Below are 20364 nucleotides of genomic sequence, written 5' to 3' on the forward strand. Positions count from 1 at the left end.
GGCTTTTGTCATGCTAAATTTCACATTGAGTTTTAGTGGTCAGTGTAATAACAGAGTTTAAAGACAGACTACTCAAATGTTCCACATTTTAGTTGTCTTTTGAAAATAACTGTAACACAGTTTTGGAGCCAAAGGTCTTTAGCCATAACTAACACAGTACCTTTCTTTGACTGCCTTTCTGCTTTTTTTTTCTATATGTGTGGCATTTTTATGTAGGGATGCCTTCTGAACGATCTCTAATTTAAAACTGTTTGTTGTAAATACTAGGGATGACTTGCATATGTATTTTATTTTGACAAGCGTTTTGTAACATTTATCTTACGTACATTGCTTTGTGCATCTTACCATCTGTGTGCTGTTACTCATGTTGTAAATGAAGTATCCTGGCTACAGAGCAGATGAATTGGCTGGCTGTTGACGGCTGAAGTACAATGTATAGGACTGCAGTAGCTTGATGTGCATTTGTTCTGAAGTAATTGCATTACAAGATTTATTTACTCTTGGAACAGTTTGTCAAATGAATCTATTTTCTGGAAATATGTACAAACTTACATTCCCATTATTTTTCTCTTATTTTACATGTTTGAATTAAATAATGTACAAAGCTGAAGTTCCTCAGCTGTGTCTTATAAAACTATTGTGCAGTTTTAAAAATGTTGTGGGGTTTGCTTTATTGTCTACCAAGTCTCTTCTATGAGGCAAAAATATTTCAACTGTCATATTTATTTTATTATTTTAAAGCAAAAAATGTCACACCCTCCTCTTTTGGTTTTCCAGTAACAGCTACAGTACTTCCCAGTACAAGTTCATTTTAACAAACTACTAAGCCTGATTCTGTGGTCGAAGTCTTCCTTGTTCAGGCAAAAACCATCCTTGTTACTGTCCCAGCCCTATGCAGCTGTGATTGCTGTCCTTTACCTTGTCCTGGCAGACAACTCCCGCAGTACCCCTTGGAAGTAAATGCAAATGCAGCTTCTGTATTAATAAAGCTCCTGCTAACAGACGATGATGATTTAAGTACTGTGGTTTAGGCAAGGAAGATTCAGTTTTATTTTCTTTGGAAGAAAAGCAAAACCTTTTTAAAGGGTTCACCCAAAAGGCGTGTTCTGTAAATGCGTGTGAAGAGGCTTACCTGCCTGCTTGTTAGAGCAATTGGCAACGGTGCTGTCGATTCAACTTACCGCTGTGATTCAGGGAAGTTTTTTGTTTCTTGTTATTCTGACAGAGCAGGTGACCACATCTGAAAGGTGTGCGTGTGTTCTTCCTGCTCAAGACCGGGTCAAAAATTGTGTTTGCGGAGATGCATAAGCTTTAACAAAATAACGTAGTTTGCTGAAATCTTTTCATCAAAAATGCTTTGGCGAGTTCAAATGCTGGCAGAATAGTTGGGTTTGCTAATTCTTTCCCCCTCCTTCCAGTGTCCAAGCTCTTACCTTACCTCTGTTTCTTGGTTCACCTCAAAGCCAAGAGTTTCCCAGGCCTCCCAAGTGCCGTTGCTGCAGCAGGATGTGTGCTGAGTACTGGGGTATCAAACTGAACAGCAGTCCGAGCACCTTAGTGAGGTAGATTGGATGACCAAAAAACATACCTTGAGCAAACACTGGAGTATGGTGTGATCATCAGGCTTTCTAAGGAACCTGAAATTTGTCTGTCCATGGTGAGCTCATTTGTGCATTTTATTTTATGCTTTCGCGTTTGGGCCCAATCCTGCAGACAATCCCAACCATCAGGTTTTAAATTCTTTGAGAGCTGACCCATCAGGTGGAGCTTTTAGTTAGTGCAGAAACAGAAATCACACTGCTTGTCTTGTTTTTTCATTTGGTGTTTTTGTTAGAGGCTACATGATGATCTGTGCGTGGTAACAAAGAAAAGGATTGAAGCTTTTTTTATGTTAGATTATCAAAGCCGAAATGAAAAAGTCAGCAATGAAAAGCTGCGTATCATAGTCTGTAAGGGAAGTACACAAACATTTAGTGTGTTTCTGAATATTTTTTCAATACTCAGTTATTCTCAGTGGAGAACATGTAATTGTGAGAATGTGCCAAAACTGCATAAACTGTCAGCACAACTGTTTGGGTTTTTAAAATCTTAGGTCTTTGCTAGGTTTAGTTCACCGCAGTCAGGATTGACTTCTGGTTGTCCAGGTGAACACCTAGGGCTGGGAACCCACATACTGCCACTATTAGATATTTAGGCTCTGGTTTCAAAATAAGATGTGTGTGAGTGTGTGTGTGTTTGTATACATACATATTTACACAAACGCCTCACACACCTCCCCTTTACAGACTCCATATGGCATCCCCAGATAACGTCTCTGCTGGCACCTACAGCGAGTTGCACCAGAAAACTGCTCCACACCCATCACACCCTCCCTCTGTTTATGTTACATCTTATATTTCTGTTGTGCATCTTGGCGGGGGAGGAGGGACGATGACATCTGGGCAAGGTTTCACCTGAGTCATTTTAATATTTTAAGCATTCAGAGTGGGCCACCAGCAATGACGGACAAGTGAAGGCTGGAAGATGTCCGCATCCCTGGAGTCTGCTGTCAGCAAAGTTTGGAAGGGCAAATCTGAGAGGGCAGAGGTTAGCAGAGCAAGGAGTACCACTGCCCGTCAAGGGCTGAGCTTTGCTCAGAAGAGAAACACAAGATGATGTAGGATTTATCGACTGTTTCTCCTAATGATTTTGGGAAAGCCCTAACTGCTTCAGGAGCAAAGAGGAGCTCCAGGTGCTCCTGAGGGACTTTGCTGGCAGAACCAGGCACACACCTTGTTCCTGGCACATAGGAAATAAGCAGGCAGAAGGCCCAATATATACACTGAAATGAACTGTCAGTAGAGAGGTTCACTAGGCACTCTACCTATAAGCATACCCCAGACTTTGGAGATACCGACTCATGAAGGACCGAAAAAGTGTCTAGAAGGTGCTCTGCTAATAAGGTTGGGTACATGGTCTTTTATTAACCATCCATCTCATGGTCATTATCACCATATTCAGCTCCTAACAAAGGTAATTAGCACAGCAATCAGTCCTAAAGAACTCTGCATCTTCTGCCCTTCAGATGCAACCTTTTTTAAGAGCAAATGATGAACTTAATGCTACTGTGTAATTATTTCCAAGGCATTATTCTGTGAGGAGACAAGGCACACTAGAAACTGCTGATGGTAATGTTCGTCTTTAAGACCATTCCTACAGCAGTCTTCTTGGTTCTCTGCTAAAAAAGCATCAAACCGGACTAACCGCAGAGTCCATCAAGGTAGATGTGACTAACGAATTATGTCATTCTCACCTCAGGATTGGGATAGACAGACAGTGACTGTTGTAATTGCAAAATTCGCAGCCTCTTTTGGGTCAGTGTGAGGACCGTGCTGCTCCGGGAGGCCCAGCCGCTGCCAGTGCCATTGACCCCCGGAGCCCCCGCTGCCCCCAGCACTGTCCCTCCAGAGCCACCGGCTCTCCCGGCACCCTGCAGCCAGGAAGATCTGTCAATAAATCCAGGTTTTCTGCATGGCAGGACAGATCACTGAGGGCACAGCACTAAGCTGGCAGCGTGGGCTATTTTTCAATGGCTCAAACTTTTGAAGCGTGAGAGAAGGCCGAGGCAAAGCAACCTTTGAAAATTTCCAATGATGCCTAACGGGTAACGAGAAAAGGATTGTTTGTCGTGGCTCTCGTTTCTTCTTCTCAATTAGCACAGCAGCGAGGCTAATTTGGCTACAGAAGTTCACTCGAGTAGAGCAGCTAATTGCTGCACATTGTCCTTTTCCTCAGAGCACGGGATAAAATGTCCCAGATACAAACCAGGGCACCACAACACTGCAATATTTCCTTATTACCACAGGGTGGTGGTGAAGACCTGTGTGGAAACTTCTCGTTGCTCAGCTGTGCTGAGGATCCCTTACTTGCTTCGCAGACCACACAGGTCGTATCTTCCCAGCGTGGGAACCCCCTCAGACACCGTGTTTTCGGTCACTCGCACCAACAGGGTGACTTAAGGCCACTTCCTATAACACATTAACTCCTGTTACCGTTGAGTTTATCCTTCACTGTTCACGATCGGCATTTAAGGAGTTGATGATACACTTAGTTGCTTTACCTCCGCTGGTGCTTCGCAGTAGTTTCAAGAAGATATAGTTAAGTATGAAGTTATGGCTTCTTCAAATTTAGTTACCAATAACATATGATTTAGTAGCACAATAGCTTTGACCCATGCTTGAATGGCTGGATGGGGAGCCTGCTAATTACACAGGAAAAGCTCTCTTTGTCATTCGATTTATTTACTTTAATTCAACCTTGTTACTTCTTTTCCATAATCACCTAATATTTGTAATGCCATGTTCACAGCATTGTTATTTTTAATTTCTGTAGTATTTTTGTCCCTAATTCAATTGTAAATTGCTTGATACAGAAACTGACTTCATTACATGTTTTTGCAGCACAATAATGGTGTGAGACATGCCTTCCATTCTACAAACCAACCAAGCTGTCAAAGGCTAACGTTTGTGTAATGTATTTGTATAATGGAGCAGGTAAATCGAAGCCCTATTAATCCATTTTAACAATTTCCTTTCATGTAATAGTGGTAAAAGCCAAAGTACAGGGCACTTCAGCTTAATATTGGAAGAATTAGGAAGATTCCAGTTTAAACCTGTTTTAATTATTGAACAGCTCTCAAAATTAAATCACTGACCTTTGAGAATTTAGTGACCAAACAAGTGCTTGTCCTCAAGGCACGTATTTGGAGCTTGCATTCGTTTACATGAAGCTTTTACACTCTGGTTAAAGATGCCCAAGAACACTGCAAGTAGAAAGTGAGTGAGGTAAGACCAAAGATCCAATATATGCACTGATGGTGGTGGTGATGATGATGATTATGTTGATGTTGTTAGCTTGTGGAGAGGAGTGCGTGCATGGGGACCAAACTGTCTATTCCTTAGGCAGGAAACAAGTTGTCTGTTTCTTTAGACAAGTGGAAATAGGAATTTCTGTCAGTGAACAAGAACCGTCAGGCTTCTCCATGGGGTGCATCATATCCTAACAGCATCATACAGAGAACTTCTTCCTTTTGCACTCCTCTGGAATCCTTTCACTAAGGCAGCAAATGTTTTTATAGCTCAGAAGTAGCAAACGTTTAATCTATTTTCAACTTTTTTTAGTCCCAACCAGCAGCAGCAGACAAAGCGGGATTTTGCCGGTGGGCGATGCCTGAAGACCATTGGCAAAGGCACCATAAATCACATTTCCAATAACTGTGGCGAAATGGGGAGCTTTTCTGAAAAGAGAATAAAAAGATTAAGGAACGTGTCCCAAAATTAAGGTCTTCCTCTATAAATTAAGTTAAAAGAATATTTAGATCAAATATTGCTGGCAGGGTGTAATTATTCTTCTTGAGAACATACTAGTCTCTCTCTACATGGTATCAGTGTGCATTGTTTCTTAAGACTGAGAAATGGTGGTGAAGAGATTAAACAGAAGACACTATTTTTGCAGTCAATGCTAGTTAATATTTCTTAGTATTAAGTTCTTATTAATGAAAGAACCAATTCAAAAGCCTATTAAGTAAAATTTACTCTTTCTGAATATCACTTTTACCTATGTAAGTACTTAACCTATATAGCCCAAGCTTCTGTGCGTTAGACATTTATGAATATTAATCCCAAATAAAATAGGCATTAATTTTGTTTCTTTTTGATTTTTGTTCCTCGTTCTAATCCCTTCCCATTAATTGATCTTACACTCACTTAAACCAGTTGTGTCCAGAACTAAGTATTAATGTATTTCGGTGGGCCTATATTAAAAGATATTATATATGAGGGACACTCTAATGAAAGGATAAATATAAGCTGGACTTTGAGTAGCATAGTTACATGAAGGGGAAGAACCAGACTAAAGACTTGTTTTTCCCAAAAACTCTCTTACTTGAACCCTCACATTTTTGCCCTCATCTCACTCTGCTCCAGCTCTGACCCCACCTGAGGTCATTCAACTTATTAACCCAGTAGACAACTAACTCCAACGAAAAAAAAAAAACCCACAACAAATGGAGGAAAAGATGATTGCTTTGTGCTGAATTAGGGGGTTGAATTGCCCTAGCTCACCTCCTGTAGCACCGGAGCCAGCTCCTGGGAGATGAGAGGTACAACTGTGCAGTCACAAGTAATGTGGATGGAGAAGTGGCCATTAAGACCTCTGCTTCTCCTTGGTTATGAGCTGTTTAACTGGCTCAATTGTATTATTTGCTGGGAGAAAAAAAAATCACTTTTGCCCAAGTTGCCTTTTTATTATGATCTTGAAATTTGGGTTAAGTTCAGTCAAATTTGTGAAATCTGAGCTTTCCCAATGGACTTATGGTCTAAATAGAACAGTGTGAAACTCTATGGGATGCACTGAGCTGTTTTTTCTTGTTCGATGTCTACATCCTGAGAACTAGATCAAGGGTAGCTCTAAACATCCCCAGGGCTCTTGGGAATTTCAGCTGCTCCCCATCTACCTGCATCAAACTTTCCCTTTGCAGAGTCACTTATTTCCACAAGTCATACTGCATAAGAAAATATGAAACAGAACCCGGTGCTCCAAATCACAGGAAATTAAGGAATATTTTAAATTGTGTAAAGCTAAGTTAAGGTTTCAAATGTATAATGATGCTATTGCTGATATTCCCCTTAAATTATTATTTGAAATAGCACTCAGTAGTCTCTAGGACTGTACTTGATGCTATACAGAGACCTATAAATAAACCAAAACAATAGACATGGCGAAAACCCATTTCCTTTTTTTCCTCCCTCCCCCACCCTACATCTCCTTCTAAGGTAGACTTAGGCAGATGTACTTTTGCTTTCTTAAATCTTTCAGCCAAAATCATATAACCTATCTAAAGAATGAAAGGCTGGATTATACTGCTGGCTATTTTAGTCAGCACAGCAGAAACACAAAACCAGGACGTCTGCACCCAAGGGTATCCTGGCATCCCCGGCAATCCTGGGCACAATGGCATACCTGGTCGTGATGGACGCGACGGTTCAAAAGGCGACAAGGGAGATACAGGTACCATGTTCAGAATAAATGATTTGCAATGCCACTGGTTTCCGAAGCTGACTGTAGTCACTCTGCATTTATGGGATTATTCTGCCTAGCCTTCAGAAAACATTTCAGACATTTGTCATTTACTTGTTTGAAGAAGGAAATACAAAAAGATCTAATAATAAAAGCAAGATAGCTAATACTATAGGAAGGACAGGTCCATGGGGTAAAAACAAAAGAAGAAAGACTTTACCTTCTATTTTGGGAATATTTTCAAGTCTTTGAAAATTTTAAAGCCTGTAAACCTACTCCTACATCTCTAAGATAGCAACTATATTTCTGTAAAGAGCTTCAAGCCCAGTAAAAATATCCTAACAACTGATACCTCTTTTGTTGTAATAGGTGTGCAGTGGCAAGAAGATAGAATCATAGAATGGTTAGGGTTGGAAGGGACCCCAAAGATCATCTAGTTCCAAACCCCCTGCCATGGGCCGGGAAATCCTCCACTACACCAGGTTGCCCAAAGCTTCATCCAACCTGGCCTTGAACACTGCCAGGGATGGGGCATCCACAACTTCTCTGGGCAACCTGTTCCAGTACCTCACCACCCTCAATGTAAAGAATTTCTTTCTTATATCTAACCTAAATCTGCCCTCTTTCAGTTTAAATCCGTTGCCCCTTGTCCTATCACTACACACCATTGTAAAAAGTCCCTTTCCAGCTTTCCTGTAGGCCCCCTTTAGGTACTGGAAAGCTGCTATAAGATCACCCCGGAGCCTTCTCTTCTCCAGGCTGAACAGCCCCAACTCTCTCAGCCTGTCTTCATAGCAGAGGTGCTCCAACCCTCTGATCATCTTCATGGCCCTCCTCTGGACTCGTTCCAGTAGCTCCATGTCCTTCTTGTGTTGGGGACTCCAGAGATTTTTCTTTCTTATCTAAATACTACATTTGTAGGACTTTGTTCTGAATGTGTCTACTTGCTGGAGCTCAAGAGCCACAAGAGTGAGGTTCAGGAATTGGGACTAGTGAAAAACAATGTAGGATTCATGTTTGCTCTAGCAGGCTATAATAGAGATTTGTGTGTGATATTGAAGATAGAAGTAATCTTCTCAGCCCCCTAAAACTAAAAATTACCACAGTACTTTAAGCCTCTGGATAAGGATGGCCCTTGCATCCGTGCTGGAGTATCAAGGCCAGGGTTGCACAAGCTGATAAATCTGTGGACGTATAACACTTCATCTGAAGTGTCACAACCCCAGAACAAAAAGCACAGGCCAAGAGCAAATCTGCTGCTTCGGATTTGTTCACAAATTTTTCTGGGGGAACTTCTCCTCAACCCACTTTATGTCAGGTCAGCTATTGAGTGGCATCATGCAGGGGGCACTAGTGCTTCATGCATAAACGAGTCACAAATGCTGTTGCGCACCAGGACAACTCAGTTGCACAAATCAATCTGAATCAAACTTGTACTTAACTAGGCAAACCCTTCTACCAAGTGCTGATCTTAGTGACTATGAATCACAGCTCTTTCAGTGGGGTACATAATCCAGCATATAAATCAAACCCAGGCCAATAGTCTAAAAGAAATTAACTCGAAATCTGCTAAAGTGATTTACTATGTCTCTCAAGCTAGTGGAAATCCACTAGCTTGTAAAATCCACTTGGGTTGTTGAGTCCCCATCCCTGGATGTGTTTAAGAAAAGGGTGGATGAACTACTTAGGGATATGGTTTAAAGGGAGATTAGGGACGGTGGGACTGGATGATCTCTAAGGTCTTTTCCAACCTAGAAAATCTATGAAATCTATGAAATGTCTGCCTCTAACAGAAGGGGTTGCTGGTGCAATCACACGACCAAAAGCTAATGAATCACCGACTTCTCTAGAAATGTATATGCCTCCACAGAAACTATACGCTGCATAATCAGTGTTGACGGTGTAGTCTGATGTGCATTTGTTTGATGGCTACGCTGGCATAAGCAGGATCCTCTACCAGATGCTTTTGCCACCTCTTCACTCTTCTCTCTTCTGCACAACTGTTGTATGGCTACGCAGTAAATTACATCAGCTGGAAAATAACCCGCACTTACAATTTGGGCAATGAAGAGCTGCATACTGCCTGCCCTGGATCACTGAAAGAGAAGCCTACCCACTTTAGTATTTACATCAGTGCTTGCTAAAGAGTTATATTTAACTCTCTAGTTTATAAAATGATTTACAGGGTTCTCTGCCAAGCAACGACTTACATGCTCCTTTAGCTTTCAGTGTCCTAGCCTGGCTAAAACCAAAACCTTTTAAAATCTAGAAACAAACAAACAAAAAAACTCCATTAGCTTCTTAATAGGCATGTACAATTAACTGCCTTATTTTTCTATATGCAGAAGTCCAGGAAAGCCAGAAAAATGGAAAATCTAGAGCTTACTTATTTTAATTTCCTTTATGAAGGTCTTCACTTTACTCCAGTGAGTTATCACATGATATCACTGGCTTCTGATATAGTCCCCAACTTTTCTTCCTATATTAAGCTAGTATGAAGGCTCTTCCATCCAGACTACCAACTCTTTTTTATTCTGTTGTGTTCTGGATGCAAATCCAGGTATTTGATCACACACCTCCTGGTCACCTGTGATGTTACTACAAAAACGACTTCTACAATTGCTGTTTTTAGAGCACTGGGAAATCTGTGTCATGCTAAATACAGGGATTAAGAGTGTGAATGCCTTCCTCAGACCTACAAACAATATTATTTCACTGTAACATTTCATCATCTTTGGCCAAACCCCTACAGATGTCTTTCTGGAGAGGGGAGTTTACCATTGTTTCACTACCAGGCTTCCTGTCTCTGCAAAAGTTCCTGCTGAATGTGGCTTCTTCTCTCCCTTTCCTGCTGGTTTCTTCCATGGATAGAGGCAACAACAGGACAAGAGGTTTTCACATTGGTGGTCCTGACCAGGGTACAGCTCCTCTACATATTTCAATACCCCACTTCTTCATGCCAAGGATTCCCTCTATCTCAAAAACGCACTGTTCTCAAGCAGAGTTTCTGTGCTCTCTGTCAATCGCACCATAAGCTAAAATTACCAGCAGTGGCACTCACTAAAAGTCAGAAGTAAGGCTACTCTTTACATTAACATTCAGCCAGGCTTGAAAGAGGAAGGATTAGAGAAGGATTCAACACAAGTTTTCAGGTAATTTAATTGTTTAATGAAGATCTGTTTTTCTCTTCTGTACTAGGCGAAGCAGGACTTCCTGGGAGTCCAGGGAAAGATGGTGCAAATGGAGAGAAAGGTGAACAAGGTCAGAGAAGAAGTGTTTAAATTTATTATTTGTCTATCAATTTCTACCCTTGTGTTTGTGAGCACTGGACGTGCTATACATTCTAGCTGTAGTGAAAGTACCATAAAGGTTAAAACCCCTTTTTCCAGAAGTATTAGAGGCTGCATAGATATGCTGACAATACAAGAGGAATTTGCCACTCTGAATTATCTTGCTGCCTCTGATACTCTACAACTTTTTTGCTCAGCCTGTTGTCCTGCCTTTCCCATCTCTGCCCTTTTGTCAGCTGCTGAGGAAGACACCACATCTGCAGCTATCTCAGGAAAGTGAGGGTACTGTAGCTATATCTGCAACTTCAGGGAAAGTGACTTTAAACGGAATTGTAGAAGACACGAGTTATACACCTAAAAATACAGTAAATCCTGTATACTTCACCTCTTTAGCCAACCTGTGCATATGTAGCATGCATCCTGTGTCAGATGGATGTATATGTGCAGAGTGACTTGCGTATAAAAGCAAGGAGTCAGCCGTGGTGCAACTGGCATCACACCATTCTGCACAAATTCAGTAACTTTGAGATGCTGGACTTGTGTATCCTTACAACAACTGTGCATAGACAATGTATACACCCAAAAGCATGGAAGCCTGCCAAGTACTCTGTGTCCAGGTTCTCCAAAATCCTTAAGGTGACCCTGAAAAGTATCATATGGTATCTGCATCACACAGGGGTAATTACAAGCTGCTCTACACCCCTCAGACTTTTCTCCAGTCTATTAGAAAAGTCCCCAGTCCTGGAAGTAGCGTGAGACATGAAGTCACAAACGTTGTTTAGAATTACAAAAGCTACTTTCTCTTCCTGTGTCCTTGTCCTGATGGACCTGTGCTGCTTTTCTTCAAGGCTCACCATAGAATGTCATCCATTTTCAGTTCATTGCTGCAGTTAAATACTCCCAATTGTATTTTGAGAACAATAAACTGTAAATACAGCATTATTCCTAACAACAGAAGCTGGAGTCTCTTATGCAGAAATTCTCACTTCTTTTCCTGATTGGTAGAGTGTATGATCATTATGGTATCTTTTACTGATCAACTGCTAACATGCCCTTCACATCATGAGACCTCCACCTTCAAACCCTTTCAAAATCTTTGAGCTTCAGTCCAAGAGGGGATAAAGGAGATAAATAGAGCATGTGGTAGCAAGTAACAAGGACAAAAAGCCTTTAGTTGCACTTCATAGCAACCTAGGTAACTCAAGCAAAGTTCCACCATGTGGAAATTACAGAAACACACGGCAAGCAAGTTCTGGGTGTTTTCCAAGTAGAACCTTCCTCTGAATAACTTGGGAACCATCTCCCCCATTTTGTATACCAAAGACTGAAAACAATGTCTGGACAGATGCTGCTTGTGCCTGAGATGATGTAAGCTGCCAGTGCTCCCATCAGCCTGTAGACAAATCACACCTTCCTTCCTTTGAGCTTATTCTTGCTGCTCTCAGCCAGGGCACCTGTTTTCTACCACAATAGCAGTTTCTTCAGATGTTATGCTTATCCTGCACTTAAATGTCTGAGAAATTGTACGTGAAATGCACAGTGAGCACAGTATGTAAAGTGGTGACACACACCTACACATATATGTCTTCATGCTGAAACTCATATTGTGCCTTGTTAACCCAGTGGAAGATCATAAAAAGGTGTTTTGTTTTGTTTTGTTTTGTTTTGTTTTGTTTTAATTTAGGAGCCAATGGGACTGTTGAAGAGAAGGGAAACAAAGGAGATAAAGGAGAAAGAGGACGACCTGGGAAATTGGGACCAAAAGGAATTATAGGGTCAGTGGGTTACAAAGGTCAGAAGGGAGAGCTGGGACTGCAAGGACAAAAGGGGTTAAAAGGAGACATTGGGCCTATAGGTCCAAAAGGGACGAAGGGTGAAATTGGCCATCCTGGAAGAGTTGGCTTCCCAGGGCCAATTGGCCCGATTGGTAATCCAGGTCCTAAAGGTAATCCTGGAGATTTGGGTCCACGGGGTAATCCAGGAATTCAGGGGGAAAGAGGTTTGAAAGGAGACAGAGGAGACAAGGGGAACGTAGGTGCCCCAGCAGTCCTGCCAAGGAGTGCTTTCAGTGTTGGCCTTACAATTGCCACCAAATTTCCCTCCCCGAACCGCCCGATCAAGTTTGACAAGGTGTTGTACAATGGTCTAAATGACTACAACCCCACCACCGGCAAATTCACCTGCAAATACCCCGGTGTTTACTATTTCACCTACCACATCACTGTCTACTCAAGGAATGTCAGGGTAGCTTTAGTTAAAAACGGCATCAAGATGCTGCACACAGTGGACAGGTACCAGAGTGGAGAGGACCAGGCCTCCGGAGCTGCCATCCTCGAGCTACAGGGAGAAGACGAGGTGTGGCTGCAGGCTCATCAAGGAGAGAGTTTCAACGGGCTGTTTGCAGACGCTGATGATGATACCACCTTCACTGGGTTTCTCCTGTTCAGCACCTCTGACCTGCTGGAGCCGCTGCCATCGCCTGCCCTGTAAATCCATGTTATCCGTGAATGTTCTATGTCTGTGTCCTTCAGCCCTCCTTAATAAAGTTGTCATCTGCTGGCCAATTTCTACTGGATTCAGCAGAGAACAGAAATCACCCAGCAAGGTATGCCGAGGGCTGAAAGGGAGATGTAGGACTGCAGGGCAGGGTGGGATCTCCCTAAAAGTTGAGTAAATTTGGGTTTTTTGATTGGTGAAATCATTGCAGTGGCAAGGTGTAGGATCGCACTGCTGGTATTGGTAGGAAACCAGGCCTCATTCTGCACACAACTGCTCATCACACAACGTAACTCCTGCAGTTTTCACCACCAGCTGCTAAAACACAGCTCAAGGCTTCAGAGCCGTACTCGGAAGAGTTTGAATCAAACACCTGTTTGTCCCAATCACAAGGTACCACGTGTTTATTTATTAAACTGTCCTAGTCCACTATTGTCAGCTTTGTTTTTTAAAACTCAGAATAAAAAAGTTCCTAATGTGCATAAACCGTTTTTATGGCTGCAGTTGCAGTACAGTTCGTTTCAGGAACGGCTTCTGCACAAGGCAGAAGAACTCTTCAGCATCTTTGGTGCTGGGCTTGATGCATTACTGGTCTGGTGACCTACTGTAGTCATACAGGGGTGCGTACACCGCTCCTGAAGGACGAATGTTTTAAAAGAAGGTGGGACAAAATAAAAGTTTCAAGTTCTGAAATTACGACACGTGGGTCCCTGCCATCTTGTATAAACATTAAGCAGCAGTTCCTTCCAAGCCAGTTTATATCCTTGTAGGTGGTATGCGTAGATGGGCTTGAAACTTAGTCAGTTTGCATCCAGGCATTTCAAAATAAATTTTAAAACTCGGAATTAGCGTAGTTTGGTACCTCCACAGGGGCTGTTTGCTCTGTGAAACAGGTTAGTTTCATTGCAGCTGGGTGGATTTTTAAAATACAGTTTTTAAATGCAGTTCTATGCTCCCTCTGTAGCCAAAGGTCTGAAAGAGAGAGAAATAGAGCACTAGAAGGAAGCACCATATGGATTCTCCGAGAGGGGCAGATACTCAATGCCAGTGCAAAAATGCAGCATAATGCTGCTGTACTTCAGAATCAGACAACGCCAAGACACATTCTTCCACATGAAGGATCATCTTTAATAACCACTGACGCAGACATACTGGAGAACTATTAATTAATATAGATCAAGCTATATTTCCAGTGCCACAAAACTTTAATTTCTGTGAATTTTCCCAGAATTTTTTTCTTCCGTTTTCCCCTAAAACTCAAAAATACAATGAAAGATGCTAGTAAGTCTTGCTCACTTCTCTTAAAAGAGAATAAAGCAGAGAAGCCAGAGAAACAGGCCAATACCATGAAATTAAGAGCAAACACAATGTAGGAGCAAGAGGCCTGACTTCCCAACACCTCTGATGCTGATGGACAGGTAAGGAAACATGGATTCATCCCCGCGGTTGTTGAACCCTGACTATGGATCGCAGGTCCCAAATGAACGTGGTGAGGTGGGTTTCTTCAAGAAAAACAGCTACACTTCTCATGTCAGCTGAATTACGCTGAGAGAGGGCTGAAGCACACAGGACAGAGCGCTATATGAATTTTTCCGTAGATTTTTCCCTAAGCCACAGGCTGGAAGTTTGTGTCATAGGAACACCTAGGCTAAAAAATGCTTTAAAATGGTCTTAGGTTTTACTGGAAAACCTGTAGGAGAAATTTCAGTCGGCGAAGAGCACTCCCGGCGCCCACCCTCCTCCGGAGCCGAGCCCCGCGGCGGAGCCCCGCCAGCCCGCCGGGCCTTTCCTTCCCCGCCCCGCGGCGCCGGGCGGGCTCGGGCCGTGCCACGGCCGCTCTGCCCCAGGCAGCCTCCGCCTCACAGCGGGCGGGCGGACCGGCAGCGGGGCAGCCGGGTGGGTGCGCTGCGGGAAGACCGGCTTAGGGAGCTCCGCCTCCCGCCGCGCCGTGCCCGCCGGCGCTCCTCCGCCTCCTCCTCCTCCTCCTCCTCCTCCCGTCGGCCTGGTCGCGCCGAGGTCGGGGCCGAGCCGGCAGCGCCTGGGCCTGTTGCCGGGGCCTGCTCCGCCATGCTGGCCGGCTGCCGGCGGGCGCTGCCGGCGGCGCTGGGCCGGGCGCTGCGGGGCCGGGCGGCGGGGCCGGGCCGCCGGGCCGTCAGCACCAGCTGGTGCCCGGTGGGCGCCGCCTTCGATGCGAAGCAGCAGCAGCAGCTGCGCGGCAGCGCGGCGGGCAGGGAGACGGTGAGCGGCGGGCGGGGAAGGGCGTGCGGCGGGCCGGGGGCGGCCCTGGCTGCCGGCAGCCCTGCGCTTTGCTGATCCTCTGTGTTTTTGTTTGTTGTTTTTTTGTTTGTTTGTTTGTTTGTTTTTTTAATTTTATTTTAGAGCTTTTAAATCGCGGTGGCGGGGCCAGCCGGGGCTGTTTTCAGGGGGTTAAGTGGTTACACCGTTACTAGGGTTTGTCTTGGTTCTAATGAAGAATTCATTCTGTCTTCTGGGCGCACAAGAGTTTGGAAATCACGGCCTTGTTTATGCAAGCGCTTGCTTAGAGCCTGAGTAGAGACCATGTGCATGTGTATGTACACATATACATTGCCCCTTCCACTCCCAGCTCTGACCTGGCTGTGTCTTTTTTAATCTGTCAGTGTCAAGCCAGGGCACTTCGGCAGCGCTTCAAAACCAGTTAGGCTGCTGACAGCCTCTTGCGTGGATGCAATTCTTGACGTTCAGTTGCTTGTGGCAAAAAAAGCATTTATTTGCTGCGTTGGTGACACTCAGGTTTTTTGATTTATTTCATTTTAGGGTGAGTCAGGTTGGTTTGTTAATGAGAGTCCTGGGAATCTAAACAAAGTTCCTGGACAGCGTAAGGTTCGCACTTTCAATGGCACATGGCATGCAGATGTGCAGAGCGCTTCACACTTGTAAAGTCCAGGTGTTAGTCTGCTGACTCAGCTGTTCCTGCGGTGGTGCCCAGGCTGGTGAAACTGTTGAACTCTGGGATTCAGGGATTCAGTGAGGAGAAATCTAACCTCTGTTTATAATCCAGCACTTGTTTGGAAAACTTTTCTTCTGGCTCTCCTGCCTCTGTAAGTACATTGATGTAAGTCTTGCTCCAGGAAGTAATCTGTTTGTGCATCCCTGGTCTAGGGAATGATTTCTGGATTCGCTTGGTCCATGGAGAGGATGTAGAGTTCTTTGGGAAGAAAGATGTGTATTTTAGGTTTGCAAAGAGGCTGTGGCAGGTGGAGTGTAAATGCTGAGGCCAAGGAAAGAGAAGAATGCTGCAGCCATGCAGCCACACCATTAAAGAACAGAGAGACCTGCACGAAGCTTCATTTTCGTAATTTTTCGATTTTTATGTCAAACTTGGTGTCATATGGAAAAGGAGTTCTGTGGGTAATTTATCTCTAAGAGAAGATACCTCCTGTTCGCAGAAGACTACATGTGCAGGAGGAGCTCACTTAGGAGGGTGAATGGTGATGAAGGGGAGCAGGAAAGCCAGGAGCTCTCTGGGACATTGCAGAACACTGCATCAGCTGGCTGAGGATCTGAGTGAAGCGCCAGTCTTGAGTCTTTTATACAGCAGGCCTTACGGAGGGTGGTGTGATACACGTGTATTTATGTTTGTGTGCACGTATTTGTATACACATGTATATATATAAAATATATTTTGCAATGTTCATTTCAGTCCAATTCCTCTTCACAAATAATAAATTAAAACATGGGAAGCGTGAGACAGGCATTTCTGTCTTAGAATGACTAGCTCATAGTAAGACCATTAGGAAAAAAAAAAGGCGTCAGTTTTAGCAACAGCAACAGAAAGAAAATAGGATGAAGCAACTCAGAATCTCCCAAATAATTACTTTAGGTGATGCTTTTGCTTCAGAATATGTACTTCTACAGACAAGCTGTCAGTTTGTGATTTTTTTTTTTTTTTATTTGGATAAATACTTGTAAGCTACATGCAAACGTGCAACTGACTGCTTTAGCAGAAAGAGTTTGTGGAAGGTGCGTTGTAAGTGACTGGCCTGCAGATTTTCAAATCCAGATTGTGATTTTTACATGCTGAGGTTAAATTTGGGAAGAGACGGATGTTGTGTGAAATCATGTACCTCGTACTATTAGATGCTGTAGTTAGGAGCTAAGGAGATGCTTATGTTGCAGTTGGGCAGTTGCAAAGGGAGTGTATTGTTTGCAGAGATGCTGTTATGTCTTAAATTTTTTTACTGTTGTAGGTCTGTATCGTGAAACTTCTCTAGGAGGTAGCATTAGCAATTTTGTTTGATTTGCAGTAGGACCTCTTTAACTTTCTTCCACAAACCAGAACATAACTGCTGTCTGTGTCTGCCCTGCCCAAGTGGGTGTGTTTACCCAGCCCTGTTGGACAGGGCCAGGCTTGATCAGAACTTTAGGAATAAAACTGTTCATACCGTAAAATTTTAGAGTTGTTGCCGACCAGTCCTTGGACATCTGATTCCAGTATTTGGGGCTCATTTAATGAGCCTGAGACCACTGTCCTATTGCCTGCAATCCGTTGCCAGCAGTCCTAGATATCCAACACATTCGTTGTTTTGACTCTTCTGCTTAGTCTTCACATTCCTTCATAAGTCTCTTTTACTTCACAGGGATGATTTTCCCTCATTTTGTAACGTAAATGGACCTCCTGTGATTTGTTTGGTGCCCATACTTTGGAGCGAGATGAAAAATGCTTTGAGAAAAGGATGGTGTAGGAGCTTATGGGATAGAAGAGGAGAATTTGTGAGAATTTGATGATGAACTCTTAAGGTTTGCTAAGAACAGTCCTTAGTAAAAGAACCTCAGTGAGGTTTTGCTCTGGGAGATGAAGATGTTTTCGTGTGACACCAGTGTTTTTGACTGATTTTGTGACTGTTCTCTCTACAAAGACACTCGTGGGAACGTTTTAGTGCTAGCTAGGGTCAGTCTGGTAAAATTTTGTGGTGATAATTCCATCTTGAAACAAAGGGGCAGAGATTGAGGAGGGTGACAGTGACGTGTTTTTGTTGTGTTCTGCACTGCAGGGTCTGTTTGGTGTTCCAGAACTGAGCTGTCCAGAAGGATTTCAAGAAGCACAGGACAAAGCATTGCAAGAATCGGAACAACTGGTCCAAAAGGCATGTTCAACACCACCTGGGCCAGAGACAGTAATGATCTTTGATCAGCTTTCAGATGCGTTGTGCAGAGTAGCAGACTTGGTAAGTTACTTTTTTCATTATTACTTGAACCAATGTCTTTTAAACCGACTGACTTAATAAGCTTACATCATGTTGTTCCATTTTATGATTTTCTGCACTGCAGTAAATAGTAGATCATCTCTGTGAAATTTTGTGTTAAAACAAAAAATGAAATTGATTGAAAGTTAATTACAAAGGCTCTTGCTGTATGAGTATGTAACTACAAATCCTGTCAAACTGTCCGGTTAATTTTAAGACAGATGTAAAAATAGTATAAAGGCCACAACAAGAAAAATAACAGTGTAATCAGAATTTTATTTCTGCTGTAATATTGATACATAAGCTTTCCGGCATCACTTACGTTACAGAAGACAGAGGATTACTGTCAAAGATAAAGTTGGGGATGTTTTTAAGTTATGAAAGCTTATAGGTGAAGGTCCATAAAGAATTTACAGATTAAAAGCAGCAGATGAAACTAAACAGTATCACCTTTTATTAAAGCAAGGAAAAAATGCAGGTATTTCCTAGATTGCAGTTTCTGTGGTCTGCACAATTAGAGTACTTGGTCTGATACTTTTTATCACAAAATGTTAAGTGCAAGGGAGCACTTTGTATTGCTCCCTGGAAACTGTTTGCCCAAAGTATGTCTTCTATCATAGCGTCACTCTTCCTTTGAAGGAAGCAGAGCCAACCTTCGTACTGAAATCAGTTCTTAATAAATAGATCACTGAATTTTTTTACTTTGGTTTTCACGTTTGAATTTCTCTCTGTGTTCTCAGTTCTCAAATCTTGTGTCTTATTCTTTTCTAGATTCAAGACATTTTTTGTACCAGACTCTTTTTCCTTCTGAAACTACTTACATGCTCTGTCGAGTCACTAATTCTCCTTTGTCTGTTATATTTTATATAGACTATGTCTAATTCCTCTTAATCAATCAATATATAACTAAAACACTAATGTCAGAATCCGATGATCCTAGTTTTGTTTCAGTTTGCTGAGTTAAGATTACCCCCTGTGTACCACTTTCAGGTTTACATATTCAAAGATGCAGAGCTTGCAGATTTTGATCTAGAAGCAGTTTGGTGATTGTTATCTGTTGGCAGGAATTTTGAGATCTGCCATTCAGCACCTATTCTGTCCATATTATATAGGATTTTAAAGAGGAATTCTAAGGAGTAAAATTCTAAAGTGTGTAACATTCTTCAGGTTGCGTTTTCAATCAAACTGCAATCATATACTGTTAAACAATGTCAAGCTTGCTTCATGTGCTGTGCTGATTTGTATTGTCTTCAGTGTATTCCTAATCTTTAATTAAATATATTCTTAATCTATAATTCTTTATCATTTCAATGCCAGAATCTCTCTGAATTCATGTCAGCAGTCATGGAAGCCCCTAGCTCCCCAGCCCCCTTTCAACATCCTTCTATCCTTCTGAACTCCTTTAAGTATTTGGAGACTTACTGAATTAGTAAGTCAGGTAAAAATCCTGTTCTGAACCTAAAAGAGCTTCTGGGTTTTCTCTTTAAACATATTTCTTCCTACTAGGTAATGATGTCAAAGCATAACTTGATGGTCTATACACAAGAGTAAAAAGAGTTAGAAAACAAATTCTCTGTGCATATTTAGTGATGTGCTTTCTTCTTAACTGTGAATTTTAGTTTTAAAAAACTTTTGTGATAACATTTAAATATGTTGGAATATCTCTATGTTGTAAGGACTCTAAGATACACACCGTACTAAAAATGTTAGTGTAGAAGTGTATGGATTAAAGATATTTTTTTGGAAAGACGCATTCACTGTCTGGTTTAATAGTTGTCAGCAGTTTTCCAATAAACTTTATTTTTTAGAAAAACTAGCCAAACAAATTCTGCAAATAGGTTGCACAGAAGTGTAGAAATAAATGTTAATGTAGATGTAACTACTTGAGTGCAACTTTATTTATAATTCAAGGCTTTTCTTTCATTTGTCTTTTTACCTCACTGTTTTCTTCTACTGTATCAGGCTGATTTTGTGAAAATTGCCCATCCTGACTTTGCATTCAGAGAGGCTGCTGAAGAAGCTTGCAGGAACATTGGTACCATGGTAGAGAAGTATGTTTTCTTCTTTTTTTTTTTTTTCCTTGCTATTTCCGTATACGTCTTTAAAAATTACTGTATGATCATCCATGAAAACAGCAATCAACAAAAAAAAAATGTAGGAAGGATTTGCTCGTGAGAACAAAGTCTTCTGTCTCATTTTGCAAATGGGGCTGCAGAGGCTTCCTGCAGCTCTGCTGATTTAAGAAGTTAGTGCTCAAGGCTTTCAGACTGGCGGCTGCTCCCTACCACAGCTATGCT

General features: G+C 42.3%; 2 protein-coding genes across 2 annotated transcripts in view; both read left to right on the forward strand.

The window, feature by feature from the left end:
• Positions 1–6881: 6881 nt before the first annotated feature.
• LOC104376280 (uncharacterized) lies at positions 6882–12836 on the forward strand. Its single transcript, XM_009982829.2, has 3 exons — positions 6882–7047; positions 10255–10317; positions 12031–12836. The coding sequence occupies exons 1-3, from the start codon at positions 6882–6884 to the stop codon at positions 12834–12836; spliced, it is 1035 nt and encodes a 344-aa protein (XP_009981131.2).
• A 2073-nt stretch (positions 12837–14909) lies between these two features.
• The window catches only part of MIPEP (mitochondrial intermediate peptidase), a 90102-nt gene continuing 84647 nt past the window's right edge, over positions 14910–20364 (forward strand). The window contains exons 1-3 of the mRNA XM_086613321.1: positions 14910–15080; positions 17876–18049; positions 20030–20118. Of these exons, the coding sequence (XP_086469447.1) occupies positions 14910–15080; positions 17876–18049; positions 20030–20118 (434 nt within the window). The remainder of the gene's footprint in view (positions 15081–17875; positions 18050–20029; positions 20119–20364) is intronic.

This window comes from Tauraco erythrolophus, chromosome 1 (genome assembly GCF_009769465.1).
Source record: "Tauraco erythrolophus isolate bTauEry1 chromosome 1, bTauEry1.pri, whole genome shotgun sequence".
Lineage (NCBI taxonomy): Eukaryota > Metazoa > Chordata > Aves > Musophagiformes > Musophagidae > Tauraco > Tauraco erythrolophus.